Here is a 16,359-nt window from a genome sequence, read left to right on the forward strand (position 1 = left end):
TATTGGCGTTACCCACAGACCCTTTAACTGTCCCTGAATTAGGTGTTTCTGTAATTGTTTAATGGGTTGTTTTTTTGTTGCAGCTTACTTCGAACAAATTGTATTATAATTAAAAAATTATTAATATGATGTAAAATGGTTTCATTACTGATAAATTTGCAAGTGAGTATCAGGGGTGGGAGGCTGAATCTTGAGGCAGTTTAATGTACCACATAAGTGCCAGTTATAAAAATAAGATTGAACACTAGACGCAACAACTATTACCTTTGAATTCATCTTGGTACACAGCTATTATGAAAACTAAATATTTTCTTGCCGAGTTTCTGAAAATATCTAACATAGATTGTAATGCAAATCTCAAGAGCTGAACTCCATCAGAAGAAATGGAAAATTTACATCTCAATATCATCATTGATAACATTATCATGTCCATCTCTATAAATAGTTGAAAACACCAGAAAAGTTTCAATACAGCACTTAATTTGAGTTAGCAAACATACTTTACATGGATACACATCTTGTCACCATGACCAAAAGCATTAAGTTTTTGTGTGTGTGTGTGTGTGTGTGTGTGTGTGTGTGTGTGTGGAAAATATCATGTTGCACAGCTCAAAACTTCTTTAGTGTTATTAAGTTGCTATGCCAGAAGTAGTGCCCGTCAAAATAGTACTACAATGTCAAACAAAATGTAAATTTAATTATATTATAATCTTTAATTTCCTCAAGATAAAAAGACAGACTCAAATTACAAAATGTTGCAACTTTGTAATGCAAAAAACTGACAATAGTTATTTTCTAACATATGGCAATTGTCCACAAAGCAAATTCTCCAAAACGGTAATGAACACTGCATAGCTTTCTGAATGCAAGTAAACTCTGTGTCAATTTTAGGCAGAGAAAGCAATGAAACAATTCAGCACCTGATGTCTTCCTCTTGTCAGCAGCAAGAAATACTTTAAGACTGACAGTGAGTGTGACACACAATAGTAGCGCACATACCCTTTTGGTTTCTGGTTTTAATATGTCAAACATTGTCTGCCTTTGTAGCAAGATATGTGAATCACAAACAGACAAAATTTATTTCTAATTTCATCTTTGAAAACTGTCTACATAAAATAACAAATGTCTTCATTTCTACAGCTAAAAGTAGTTTCTCAATATTATTGACTGATACTTACATGTAACTTACAAAATTTGCATAAGTACTGTAATATTATATACATACATAAAAATACATTTTAAGGCCAACACTGTTTCTCAAACAACTTATTGGTCATCAGAAGCTGTAGTTTCTTTTTCTGTAGATTCTTTCTTTTTGGCATCTGGAACCCACAAGCCAGAATCTATGCAGCGTTTCATGTGGTACTGTGCTTCTTGTTCAGGCATCTTCAAAATTGTTTCTTGAAGCAGTTTTATATCCTGAACTTCAAAACACTTTTTCAGTTCTGGTGGGAGGGTTTCTAGGACTTCCAGTGGATCAAGTCCTCCCGGGCCAAGTCTTGCTTTACGTTCCTCTTCTTCAGCTTCGGCCAGGGCAGCCTTCAACTTTTCAGCTGCTCTCACCTGAATCCTTTCTATGAATGAGTGGAGTTCATCATCAAATGATTTTTTATATTCTTCTTCAGCAATTTCCATTTTGCTGAAGAAGGATCCAACACATGCTCTTGGATCAACATCTAGTTTTTGTGCCAGTTCTAACATGTACTGGATACAAATACACTGATGAGCCACATGCTTCATCAGGTCATGTTTCTCCTCCATCTCCAAATTTATGCACCAAATAACCAAATAATTTGCTGTATGCTCACTTACAAGTTCTGGATGCTCCTGCAGAAAACGCTTGCTGTCATCATATCGTCGCAGCATTCCAAAATTCTTCATCAACTTTTCATACTTCGCAATATGTTCTTTCAAACGTTTTCCTTGCTCCTCTTCAGACAAAACTTCTCGTTTCGGTTTTGGAGCGGTGTTTATTACAGTTTTGGCAAATCCAGGTTTACCAATAGTATCAACATTCCACGGAGTTGTCTTTTCTTTCTTCTTGAATTCCTCTTCACGTTTCTTTATTTCTTCAGCCTCTTTCTCGAGCTGTAGAAGGGCCACTTTCAGCTGATCCAAATTTTCTGTCCCATTCTTCTCACTTTTGTTAATTTTCTCCTTAATTTCCTTTAATTTATTTTCATTTGCTGTTCTGCTCTTTTCAATTTCTTCCTTTTCTCGTTTCTGCTCTTCCATGCGTTCTACTCGTGCTTGATGCCTCCATCGGAATAATGATGGTGTATCAATATTAGGATGTGTATCATCCTCATCATCAGATATTTCAATGTCTTTCCATTTACTGTAGTCAACCATGTTCACTTCAGTTCATTACCAGCATATGAACACAGCAGCAAACAACTGGAAAAGAAAGATAAAAAATTAAAACAAGTTTTTATTCAATGACAGCCTGGTGTTATTTACCTGTTTTTAAACTAAAAACAAACAACAACGTAATTAAGAAGAGAAAACGTATTGTAGACAAAACTACTTAAGTAATATCTTCATCAGCAGCAGTGTGTTATTCATTTTTCAAAAAAAAAAAAAAATTTTAAATATTTTCTTCATTTGCCTTATGTGTACATTTTATAGGACTATAGGGCCCAATTCTGGTATGAAACTTGTGACAACAAACATTCTACAATGTGGAAGGTAAGGGAGGAGGGAGGGGGGTGAGGTTTGGTCATGGTACAGCTTAGCTCACTATACAGGGCCCTCTTTCTTCGTGATTTTTCTGTTCAAGAACATTAGTTTCTTTCCTCTCAGGTATCTGGGTAGATAACGGACATCTTCATATCAATCAATGGAAAATCCAGGATGGAATGTAACAATATTATGAGAAGGAAAGTTGCTATTCATCATATAGCGGAGATGCTGAGTCACAGGTAGGCCAACGAAAAGACTCACAATTATAGCTTTCGGCCTTAGCAAACACACACACACACACACACACACACACACACACACACACACACACACTGCAGCAGTGTGGTTTCCGTTGCCTGAGACTACAGCCGTGTGTGTGTGTGTGTGTGTGTGTGTGTGTGTGTGTGTGTGTGTGTGTGTGTGAGCGGTGAGTACTCACATCTCTATTGTTGACAAAGGCCTTAATGGGTGAAAGCTATAATGGTGAGAGTCTGTGTGTTGTGCCTATCTGCGACTCAGAATCTCCGTTAAATGGTGAGCAGCAACTTTCCTTCTCAGGACATCTTCATTTTATGTTTAAGCTGATTCTTTTAAAACCTCAAAGAGCTTCCACAGAATCTTGATCCACAGCACAGTTCATTGTAATGGATACGATGTGGCAGACTGGAATCACTCAAAGTGAATGTGTCCCAGCCATCTCAACTGCTCCAGCAATACTGATGGAGGCTCATTCTTGAACTTATGTGTTGGAGACAGTCCTCTCACTTGATCTTTATAGTGAGTGTAATGGAACATCCAAGTTTCTTTGTTGTATATTAGCATTCAAATAACAACCATATTATATACATCAAGTTTTAAATTCACCGTCAGGTATTAATTCCTAAAGACTCAACACTTCAGTTTATCAAAGGCTGCATTAACTGTACAAATTCTCAACATCTTGTTCACAGGTAACATGCTTAGATAACATAATTGTTATCTATCTAAAGGAGTTCACCAGCTCCAGTGTTGTATCTGAGCTGTAGCTGTTGTAATCTAGGTTGTACAAGACCTTACTTTTTGGAACCAGTAGGAAGCCCAGATTGGTCATATGATTTTCTGTAGCAGTTTACTACTCCTGCACCTCTTTTAGAGTGAGACCAGGTGTTGAGGAAACACCTACATAATGTAATTTAGTTACTTTTTGCAGTGACAAGTAGTTTTAGGAGTGGATCTTAGGAAAACTGATAAGTTGTCTGTCAACATGAAACCTGATGAATGCCTGGTGTACCAACTGATATTTCACACAGCATGATGGATAAGAGAGGAGCCAAAAGATCTGATCCACACATGCAGCCCTGTCTCAGTTCACGAGTTCAAAAAGACAGATGTATTACATAAACACCATAAGTACACAACCATGTCACCAAGAAAGAAAGCTGAACTACATCAACAAAACGCTTACAATACCTAGAAAACCAAAAACTGGTTAATTAAATTAATGCTGCAGAATATCCACCATTTTGTGCTTTTCATTTATAATTATTCAGTCAGCTCTGTTCATGCAGGAAGTCTCAGGCCCGAGTCAAATACTTTCTCCAGATCATGGAAGATGGTCTGCTGTTCTCTATATTTCTCTTGGAGTTGTCTTGCACAGCAAATCATACCACTTGTACCTTGAAGCATTTGGAAAGCATACTAAAACTCGGAAAAATGGTGGCAAGTAAGCAAATTCTATCAAGAAGTATAATTTTAATAGACAGCTCCAGTGTAGACCCCTAATGATCACATACAGTAAAATGTTCACTTCGTTCTGTAGAGTACCAACTGTGGAATTTTTCGTATCACCAAGTACATCCCTGTTATCCCAACTTAAGAGGAAAAATTTGAAAAGTCAGGACCCTAAGGGGAGAACCAACACTTTGAATTAACTTTCCCAAGTTATGTTTGGCCCAAAAACATTGCAAGATTTAAGACGATTTACTGCTTCTCTGAATTCCCGATATGTTGACACCAAGCCTCGTACTACTGTTGTACCCCACTAGACAGGAAGTCTTCGGTGGTAACAGAACTTCTACTTAGTGACATAAATAAAGTTTTCTTCCAGTCCTCTAATACCTCAAAACTACCTGCGAGAACGAGAAAATTTTCAGCAGTATTCAATGGCAGAGATGGGCAGTGGGATGGACCACACAATTCTTTTATTCTTGTATATGGTTCTTTATGCCTTGTCATCCATTTGTGTTAAACAAAGGGCTTCTACTTAACATTAGAATTTGGACCTCAATGAAGGGTTAGATATGCTTTCCATATATTAGTGACAAGACCTAAAATTATCCATGGTTTCTTGCAACAACCCTTCCCAATGTTTAACATGAACAACTCTGTCAAAAGGTATATCTATTATTCCTGAGAACAATAGCATAATTAATTTTTAAATGCCAGATACTGTTCTATTACTCCGCAGGAATAGAAACGGAAACAATGAATACTGATTACATCATAACAACATGTAAAGACAGAAAGAGAAAAATAATTTGCAGTTCCCCTTCTGCATTTATGAATCATTACGAGACATACCAGCACGCAGTCAGTTCCTGAAGGACCTCAACAAGAAGGCTGAAATGTCAGATTTAAAGATTCTGACAAGAATGATTCAATACCAAAATCCATGAACTTTTAGCTTCACTAAGGTGACTTCTCTAAACTTAGACTATTCAGTGTTCTGTCAAACTCTGACACCATTCCTGAATCTCTCATACACTCCCTTTTTTTTCACCTAACAGTTTCCCATTCATACCTCATCCATTAATATACATACATTTTACACTTCTGAAATGAAATTTAATCTTCTTGTATGGTGTATAAGGTTTCTGTATTGTTAACTCCCAATTTCTTTCCACATCTTTCAGCCCTTTAGCTACTCTGCTCTTCCTGTTAACTCAACATTTACAAATGACTTCATATTTGATTTTTACATTTTCTTTCTCACTGATAAATGTGATTAGTTCCAAAGTTATAAATGGGTTTGTGAATCTCCTTATAGTGTATTCTTCATTCTACACTGCCACATTACAGGTTTGAATATCAACACTGCAAGAAAAGGATAGATTGCTACTTACCGTAAGACGCAGACAAGCAAAATTAAAAAGACACATAGTAACTTTCGGTCACAGCATTTGCCAGAAAAAGAATGAGAAACACGCACCACTCATTCCGCACACATGACCACCAACTCCAGCAACTTGGACAAGGATGCAAATGTCACTTAGAATAGAGGCAGCAATCTGGAGGGGCTGCGGAAAGGATAGCAGTGTATGGGTGGGTGGAGAGAGGAGTACTGTCTGGCGGAGTGTGCAAGGACTAGACTGCTAATGAGTGCAGCATTGGGAGGTTGTGGGGCAGGAAGGTGGCGAAAGCGGAGTGAAGAAAAAAAAAAAAAGGAGGTGGGCAGGGGAGGATGGGTGGGTGGGTGGATGCATTGGCAGAGGGTGGCACACAAAGTGGGTGGGAGATGAGAATAGGGAGGAGGTGATAGGACAGAGGTGGTGGAAAGTGTTCAGTGGAGGTTGTAGGGACACTACCCATTACCACCCCATCCTGGAACAACTGAAATACATCCTTCACCAGGACTCTGATTATTTATCAACATGCCCTGAACTGTGGGACATCCTACCCAAGAGCTTCCTAAAGAACTGTTCCATTGCTCACCCAACCGCCACAACATCCTAATCCATACCTATGCCACTCCCAATCCCAAACCATTGCCACAAGGATTATATCCCTGTGGAACAGCCACGTGCAATATCTGCCCAATCCACCCACCCAGCATTTCCTATTCCAGTCCTGTCGCAGGTTTATCCTACCACATCACATCACATCAGAGGGGACAGGGCCACCTGCGAAAGCAGCCATGTCATATACCAGCTCTGCTGCAGTCATTCCACAGCTTTTTATACTGGTATGACTATCAACCACCTGTCTATCAGCATGAATAGCCACTGCCAAAGAGTGGAAAAGAGCAAAGGAGACCACCCTGTGGTACAACTTGCAGCTGAACATAACATGCTTAATTTCAATGCCTGCTTCCCTACCTAAGCCATCTGGATCCTCCCCTCCACCATCAGTTTTTCTGAACTGCGCAGATGGGAGTTATTCTTTCAACCTATTATCTGCCCTCAACCTACAGTAACATACAGTCCCCACACCTTCCACCCAACAGTTTCCATCCTCTCTGCCATATCACCTTCCTATATGTGTCTCCCACCCTTTTTGTGTGCCGACCTTTGCCAATGCACATGCCCATCTTTCTCCACTCCCCTCCTTTTTTATTCCGTTTTCTGCCCCACAACCTATTGACACTGCACCTGTTAGCAGTCTAGTCCCTGCACATTCCACCAGACAGCACTCCTCTCTCCTCCAACCTGTACACTGCTATCCCTTCCCCTTCCCCCCCCCCCCCCCACTCCAGATTACTGCTTTCATTCCATGTGACAGTTTCATTTTGGTCTGAGCTGCCGGAGTTGGCAGTTGTGTGTGTGAGATGTGCTTGCTTGTGTGAATGAATGGTGTGTGTTTCTTTTTCTGATGGCAGCTGTGGCCTAAAACTAATGTGTAAGTGCCTTAATCGTACCTGTCTGCAACTTAACATGTCACCTTTATAGTAAGCAGCAATCAATCTTTTCCTTACACTGTTCATTAAACATCCCTTTAGTGAACATACTGTACCATCTACCTACATCCATAACTTGATTACTGCTTAATTTATAAATCTTTGCCTAAATGCCTCATATTATTCACAGAATTATCCAGCCAAAAATCTCTGTCTTCTTTCCATCTCACTTCGCTACTTCCTTTCCATTCCCTCTCTTTCAAATGTCTACAACTTATCTACAACATTCAAACTTTTACTTTTCCACAGACTAATTTGTCCGAAAGAACAGACACCATACATTCACACAATCTGTTAAACATTGGCCTTATTCTACTTCTTGTATAATATTTGTCACAGTTTTTTTAGTGAAAGATGTGGTCATTATGAGAATTTTTTAAGAATGCATGCCATGTGAATAATCATTTTGTTTCTTACATGCAAAGCATTCAATGAACATTTCATTATTTAGCATTCCAACACCTAGCGAGTGCCCTGAAGTTCTACCCACCACTGCTCTATCCTTTTGACAAGGCCACTGAGGGAGACCACTTAAATCTGAAGTTTTCAAGTACTATAGTAGTGAGAAGCCTAACTGGGGAGTGGGTTACTTTATGGTTACATTAGACGTACTTTGAAATCAACAGCTTCTATAAATGGGTGGATGCATGTCACAAGAGCTTTGAATTTGGGTTTCCAATCACTCCACACTCTTTGTTTGATGGTTTGGTGTCATCATCAGCACTCTACTGCTGGAATTTCTGGATTTTGCTTTTTTGTTTGGAGGGAGGGGGGGGGGGGGGGGGGGGGGAATGCATGGACAAGCTTTGTTAACAGAGCACTTCTACAATAGCAAAGGAAATGGGTGGGTACTGTCATTTAATATTCTGAATATGCTGTACAAAAAGCTTCTGTACACCATTTCTAAGGGTTGAAGTGAATTATGTCGTAAAACGAATGGTATTTTATCAACACTTGATACTGGACTCATACTATTGTTCTGAGTGTACACATCTTGATTTACTCAAGTTACACAGACCACTTCATACGTACAGTGATGTCCAAATAGGTAAGATTCACTTGCATGGACGAAAAGTAGAACGTTTAAAAGTACTTTATCATGCTCATTCCCCTTAAATATAGAGTACATAACTGCATTTCTGGAATTCAAAATAGTTTACCAAATTTAAAATTTATAGTCTCACTAGGCATTCAGGTCATGCAATTGCATGTTATACGAACACAAATATATTAGATGCCAGAACAAAAGCTGGGGTTCACTATGTCACACTTTACTCAATGGTTATGTTTCTGTCATGTATGGTTCCTTGTCTTTCCATTATCCTGCATCTGACAGTTACGTACATTTGTGCATACGAATAATGTTGCTGAATTCTGTTAAGTTACAGCAATTGTTTGATGTCTTGAAAGTCACCCTTTCTTTTTTATTTTTTTTGAGTGGGGGCTGACTGACCCCATGGTATTTAAGGCTAGTAAGTGGAACATGAATATTTCAGTCCTGCATTGATTACAGTGTAATACAAAAGAATCAACAACAAGGTTAAAAAAGGAGAAACTGTGTTAAAGAAGTTATGTAACAACACAGCAACATACAAGGAACACTGGAACATCAAAACTTGGTTGTGGTGACAAACCAATCTGTAACATAGTCCAACGTCAGGGTTAGGTGGAAAGCTGACAATTGGTTGCAAAGCTGACAATTTGGGTGCACATTGACAAAACCAATAAATGTGAATATGAAATTACTGTTGTGGTAAGAGACTGATCTGTAGTATAGATAATTAAAAAGGCAAGGTTAATTCAGAAAAGCTAAAGGCTACTGCACTGACAAATATTTTTATGCTTATTACAGGGAGTGGGTTAATACAGCATTGGTGCAAAAGTTAGCAAATAATTGTGATGGACAGACACAGAGGGTGAGCAAAAATTTGGAAACACCAACAACACATTATGATGCCTAATATGGTGTAGGAAAACCATTGGCTTATACAATAGCTCCCAGTCATCTTGAATCGATGAATACAGGTGCTGCATGGTTTCCAAGGGAATCTTTTATTGTTCTTCCTGGAAAGTAATGGCAGATGCAGATAACAATAATGAAGTCAATAGTGATCACACACCCTTCTCTCAAAAGCAGATCACAAAGGCTCAATAATATCGAAATCTGGTTACTGTGGTGTCCAGGAGAGATGCAGCAACTCATTCTCATGCTCACAAAACCAGTCCTGAATGATGCAAGTTGTTTGAACAGGAGTCATGTCATCCTGGGACACAGCATCACCAATAGGAAACAAAAACTATACTGTGGGAAGGACCTGATAAGCCAAAATGACCACATAATCCTCAGCAGTAATGTGATTTCGCGAAGTACCACAGAGTCCTTGGAATACAGCAAAATAACTATCCAAATAATCACCAAACCACTACCATGTTTCAGTCTTGGAACAAACTCAGCCGGTAGTCGAAAACAGTATGAAACAAGAGCCTTCCAGTCAAACACATTTCTTCCATTGCATCATATCCTGGTTTCCTAGCTTCAGCGCTGTTTTTGAATTTCAGCTCTTCCAGCAATTCCCTGCTTTAGAACTCCCTCCATGTTGTTTTGGTGCCAACAGGAATCTTGGATGAGACCTCCAGTTCTGTAGTTACTTTTGCAGCTTCATCTTCTTATTTTTTGTCACAATCCTCTTCAATGACCATCATCACTATCACTCTACACATGCATCCATCTGCATTATGACTTAGCGGATGAGGTTTTTACGCTTTCGCCTTCAATATAGTGCCTCGTGAAATAGCAAACTCTTTGGCAAACGTGGTTACCGAAAACTTCACCATATGAGTGCCAACAATATGCCCACATTCGAATGCACTGAGCTCCAACTTACTGCAATCACAACTGCACAGGACAATATTCCGAGTATGACTGACACTTGCAACATGTTGAGGACATTCCATGAGAGCTAGCATCTGCATTTCTGTTCAAGCAAACACTTCTCGCAGCTTTTCCACCCATTGTATGTATGTATAGATTCATTATAGATTAACAGTGAAAAATACAAGCTTACGGGGCCAATACATCAGTCACCCACAGCACTTTGAAATGATGCTTGGTTGATCTGGGGGAGGGAACCAAACAGCAAGGTTATCAGTCCTATCGGATTAGGGATGGATTGGGAAGGGAGTCAGCTGAGTCCTTTCAAAGGAACCTCCCCGGCATTTGTCTAAAGCGATTCAGAGAAATCACAGAAAACCAAAATCAAGATGGCTGGACATGGGTTTTGAGCCGTTATCGTCTCAAATGTAAGTCTAGTGTGCTAACCACTCTGCCACTTTCTTCAGTTTCGAAATGTTACTCCACTTAGAAAATAAATATAAAATATTCTGTGGTCATCAATCAGTTGTTTGCATGATAACCCTGAACACATCTTAGAAATACAAATTAATCACATTCACAACAAATTATATATGTAGTGGGTCACAATTTGAACACAGACATCTGCTTTTTGCAGGAAGTTCCCTACCAACTGCATGCATCACAGGGCAGCTTGAAGCAACAAATTATCACTATTTGTTTAGTTTTATGGTTTCCAATATTCAAGAAACGAAGCACAGTGCACAAAAACATTCAGTCATATATTAAACAAAAGAAATACTAAAATATTAAATCTACACATTCAATTGGGCCGACTATAATCTTCAGGAGTGAGTAACACACCAAAATTACTTGTTATAATTACAAAATTTACGACCACTCATTCTACACGTAGTTTTTTGATCTCCTCTACCACCACAACCTACATTACAAAGATGACGCAGCAGCAAATTTTTGCATATCCGACAAATTATTTGTTTACATAAGAAACGCGTCTTTTAAATCAAAATCTGCCGTTTTCTTAACCTACTCCTTCACGCTCTTTCAAATATTAAAATCTACTGTTGGTATTACCAAGTCTTTAATTGTATACAAACCTTTTTCTGGGAATCTTACGGTTTGAAACAAAAACTTCAATTCGAAAAAAAATTAATTTCGAACACAAAAACATGAAGACGCTCATAATATAATTGATCAATGTGTTCTTCACGCAAAAATGAACCCTACTTGAAATAGGCTTATGAATATAATCGTATTTATGTACTGCTAGGCACAGAAAGGGCAACAGAATATTTATGGCCCCTTCAAAAAGTGACATTTTTAGTCTGTGAATGGTAACAACAAATATTACACGAATATACGAGATGCGTCAATGTTGAATTTTCTTCACACTACATTCTGTGACGGCTTTGTCCTTTTCACCTCGTGAGCTCATATGGGCAAATTAATATATTCTTTAACGGCTGCGGTGAACACAGTATATCATAAATAATAACTTACAGTATGGAAGCAGATTTAAAAAGCAGAGAAATAAAAGTGCATTGTGTTTTTCGGTACTAATCTGTAAGCTGACGAAAAAACTGTCATTTTACAGTACCTTGACAAGTAATGCAAATGAACAACAACCTCCAACGTCTCTTAAACAATGTTTACTCTCGCACGATCAAAGAGAATAATGCAAAAAAATTTCCACACACACTAAAAAATAAAATAAAAACAAACACGGCATCAAAACAATCAGAGTTAATACGTACAAAACGGTAATTTCACGGATCCTTAAAACTCAGTTTATGTGACAGCAAACAATTGTGGGAGGAAACTGCAGACTCGACGTTCTCGCACTTTCCAGAATCACTTTCCCTGTCAACCGTAAACGTCAGTGGTAAAGGATAACAACCGTTAATATGCATCAATAGTCATTTAAATGTTGCTGTAGTATCCGAAATATGTATAATACATCATACATAAAACAATGTAGGTGGGATTCCATACATAACTTAGAAAAAATAATACCGAATACGCCATCAGTTTAAAAACGTTTTAGAAAAATACGAAACAGCGGGATTCATTTTTAAAAAATACAGTATTTCTAGAATCAGATGAAGAAGTAACTTGAATCCACTGAAGGCTGTAGCCCATGTTTGTAGGAAATAGAAAACAATTTTTATGAGCATACATACTTAGTGACTCAACATCTTCCAAATAATGATAATACGTTTACTATAATTTCTACTGTTAATAAAAGTTAAAAAATTAACAAAACAAGTGTGTGTACTAATTTTTTTTTGTAAAAGTGTTTATCAAACACTGTCATTTTCATAATTTACAAACCGTATTTTTCTCTGGAAGTCTCGATTAGATTAATTATACTTCACGATACCGGTATTTCCTTAAGTCGGATTACTTGCCTGAGAGACAGATATGGTCCGAATTTTCACCGCTGACAGCGCTGCATGTTTAACTAGGGACATACTGACTCCACATTCTTTAGTTAACCTCTCCTCTTCATGGTAAGTTTCAGTCAGCTGCTAGACTTCTCTATTTCAGATAGGCATCATTTTCCTGCAAAGTAGTCTATCCCACAGGCAGATAATCCAACTAATGTATGTTTTAGTATCTGACTCCAAGGTATATGTTCCCATTAAACTGTGAATCTTTGTCTGTCTATAAGGCAGATGATCTCATTAACAAAAGCTTTCGTATGACATCATATTCTGGGGTAACTCATCATTGAGCAAAAGAGTGTTCATTGCACAAAAGCGTGTAATCAGAATAATTGCTGGAGCTCATCCAAGATAATCCTGCAGACACTTATTTAAACAGCTAGAAATCTGCACTGCAGCCTCACAATATATATATTGAATTATGAAATTTGTTATTAACAATCCGAACGAATTCAAAAGTAATAGCAGTGTACATGGCTACAACACTAGGAGAAAGGATGATCTTCACTACTCAAGACAACTTTGGCTCAGAAGGGGGTAAATTATGCTGCCACAAAAGTCTTTGGTCACTTACTTAATAGCATCAACAGTCTGACAGATAGCTGTATAGCATTTAAAAGGAAATTAAAAGAATTTCTTAATGGAAACTCCTTCTACTCATTAGATTTTTCGATATAGTAAGTGGGTAATTTCCCAGCCTCCACAAAAAAATATTATTGAGTGTCATGTGATGTTTTGTCTAATGTAATATCTTGTATAGACACCTTTTATTAACCTGACACATTCCACATCATTACGAAGCGTCATATTCATGATCTATGGAACAAGTACTAATCTAATCAAATCTAATCTTTATTGGCCTGTGGGGCAGATACTCTTACTAACGTATTTTTATTTCTTCTGGAGTTTTATTTTTGTCTTATAGTAAATAAGTGCATGTTAAGATGACGAATTATAAGTTTAAAACGTTATTTTACGTTTTATTGTATTAATTTAGTATTATTTAAATTACTTGATATTAACCATAAAGATATTTTCTGACTCTTTATTGTTTTATTCTAATTTTTTTGTGAGAATCCACCATTATTCTATCGTTTCCCTTCTTTTTCAGGATGGCTAAAGATTTCCATTTATGTGTTTTTTACTGGATGAGAAGTACAATGGAACTTGTGCAACTGGAGAATTGAATGGCGAGATAGATTCTGAAGAGTCATACATCCATAATGAAATAGGCATATCGTCATCAAAGCATGATACTGACTCAGAAGTAGATATACAAAACTATGACTACATTGCTCCAATACAGAGCAGAGGAAGACCCCTTCCCCACTAAGAAAATCCTTTGGATAAATAAATTTTTTTGCTCGGACTTCTCGATCTCTAGGCTGCAGTACTACAACTACCCACGAGAACATAATAAAACGTCGAGTATCAATGTTGGAACGACCAGTGTGCACGTTAGAAGATCGTCCTACACCTCGAGATGTTTAGCCCTTATTTTTCACTGCAGAGACGATCGAAGAAGTTGTAATACACACAAACAGAAATCTTGGCACCATGAGAGAGAAAATGATATGAAGACAGATCATCATTATAAAGATACCAATCACAACAAAATATGCGCACTTTTTGGTTAATGTTAATTATGTTTTATCTTCAAGTCCTCACAAGAATCACTGAGATCTTTATTCAGTACCAGCTCCACAGGAAGACCTACAGAGTGAATATTAACAAAACCAACAAATCGTAGGTATGGATTCCTGATTGGAAATGGTGGAAAAAAGGTCCTCTGACCATGTGTCCAAAAATAGATGGTGTGTGTACAATGATAACAAATCGTTCCGGAACACAGTACAGAGTTGCAACGCAACCACATCACAACAGATGTTCAGAGTGGCCTCCATGAGGTGCAAGTCATCGTTCACATGTCACATCATGGATTCCTGCACTCTTTTGCACATTCCACCCTCTCTCCGAATAGCATCACAGGCAACATGAACATGCTGTTGAAGTGTCTGCACATCAGGAATTGGTTCAGCATACACAACACTTCTCAGACACCTCAGGGTTTTTAAATCTGGTGATCTAGCAGACCATGCTACAGGGCATCCGCATTCTGCTTAACACCTATGAAGATGTTGAGACTTTGACAAAATTGGTGGTGCTCCATCATGCAGAAACCACATAATCTGTCGTATTGCCAAAAGGCACATTCTCAAGCAGCCCAGTCAGAGTATCCCCCAGGAAGTCCAGATATGTTCCTCAACAAAGGAGTTGTGGAATAATAACCAGCCCAATTAATTGGTTGCCAAGAATCCCTGCCCAACACTGATGCTGCTGAGACGCCTAAACCATTCCCATAAGGTTGTCTGTAGCCTACAGATGATTATGCAGACTGATGATGCCAGTTATGGCTTTGTCCACAAAGAGGACTGATGACAGAAATCCCATAACTACGATGGTCTGGTGCAAAACTCATCAACAAAATCTTTCCCATAGAGGGAAATGCTATGCTGATAATACTTGCATTCATTGTAGATGATAGGGATAGTAACGGATGTCATGTAGCAGTACTTTGGCTTACACCATATAGGCAGGCCAAATGCCTGGAGTTTGTACTAGGGTCCTCCTCAATATCTTTAGAATCCGAACCCCCAAATCTTGTACATGCACAGTCTGCAACCTTCATCTGTCTGAAAGGGCCCCATGGTCCTACAAACGCCCAAAAAGGCCTTCAAATGTTGCGTGATGTCGTTGGTGTCTGTGAGTGTAGAGATCTTTTGCTATAGTTGTGCCGCCGTTCGACTGTTTCCATCTGCTTGCCTGTACACTAATATCATCTTGGCTTGTCCTCTACATGAATATCGGACCATTCTGCTGCTTACAGTATGCTGCAACAATTACACAGCCTTCAACACACAAGTAACTCAAGGCATGTGGTCAGAGGAACTGTCATTCAGCAGTGCCATCCACCCTGGCAACAATGTGTATTTGGACATATGTTCACAGCACCTTTTTTTCCTCCATTTCCAGTTAGAAATCCATCCCTGCAGTTTGTCTGTTTTATTAATGTTCATCACGTATATTTATAACTATTATTACTGAATTGAGGTGCTTTATTCTCACTAGAGCTCTCTGTTTTGATGATTACTATAATCTAAAAGTATGAGACGAAACCAACCCTGCAGCCACAGTTTATTGCAAAGTGTCAAAATAATTATTTTCTCGATGCTTACCAGTGTGTTGAAACACTTATCCCATTCAGAGGTTAAGCAAAAACACATCATGTACATACCAAAAAACTGGCTAAATATGGTGTCAAATTAGTATATGTAACAGGCACTCATAACTCACATTTGTACAGTGCGTACATGTTTACTGGGAAAGGAAGTGATGGTGCCATGCTTACACCTGTTGAGTGGAAGTTGAAATTTTCTACCCAGGCTATGGTCTGCCTTGTTAAGTGCACATGTATAAAACAAATTATAATGTCACATAGAACAATTGGTTCTGCTCAATAGAAGCAGCCAAGGAGATACTATGAAATAGATTGACATTAGTAGTAATGATGAGGAGCAATAAGCCTCAGATTCCAATGAAATTTCTTCCTAATGAAAGTCATCCTCTTGGATCCCTTTTACACAGTTTTACAAAGGAATTCGCTATTTTTTCCTACATACTGAATAAGTCTGGATGTGTTATTTTACTTT

The 16,359-nt window shown here is 38.2% G+C and overlaps 1 protein-coding gene across 3 annotated transcripts; it reads right to left on the minus strand.

Moving 5' to 3' along the window:
* Positions 1-689: 689 nt before the first annotated feature.
* On the minus strand, positions 690-12,557 carry LOC126186098 (hsp90 co-chaperone Cdc37). 3 transcript variants are annotated; one of them, XM_049928183.1, is made up of 2 exons: positions 12,537-12,557; positions 690-2,397 (listed from the first exon to the last, which is right to left on the minus strand). In XM_049928183.1, exon 2 carries the CDS (start codon positions 2,350-2,352, stop codon positions 1,267-1,269), a length of 1,086 nt encoding a protein of 361 aa, XP_049784140.1. In that variant the 5' UTR covers positions 2,353-2,397; positions 12,537-12,557; the 3' UTR covers positions 690-1,266. The 3 variants fall into 3 exon arrangements, with proteins under 3 accessions (XP_049784140.1, XP_049784139.1, XP_049784138.1); XM_049928182.1 differs by lacking the exon at positions 12,537-12,557 and adding an exon at positions 11,960-12,062; XM_049928181.1 differs by lacking the exon at positions 12,537-12,557 and adding an exon at positions 11,803-11,942.
* Between the last annotated feature and the right edge of the window lie 3,802 nt (positions 12,558-16,359).

This window comes from Schistocerca cancellata, chromosome 1 (assembly GCF_023864275.1).
Source record: "Schistocerca cancellata isolate TAMUIC-IGC-003103 chromosome 1, iqSchCanc2.1, whole genome shotgun sequence".
NCBI lineage: Eukaryota > Metazoa > Arthropoda > Insecta > Orthoptera > Acrididae > Schistocerca > Schistocerca cancellata.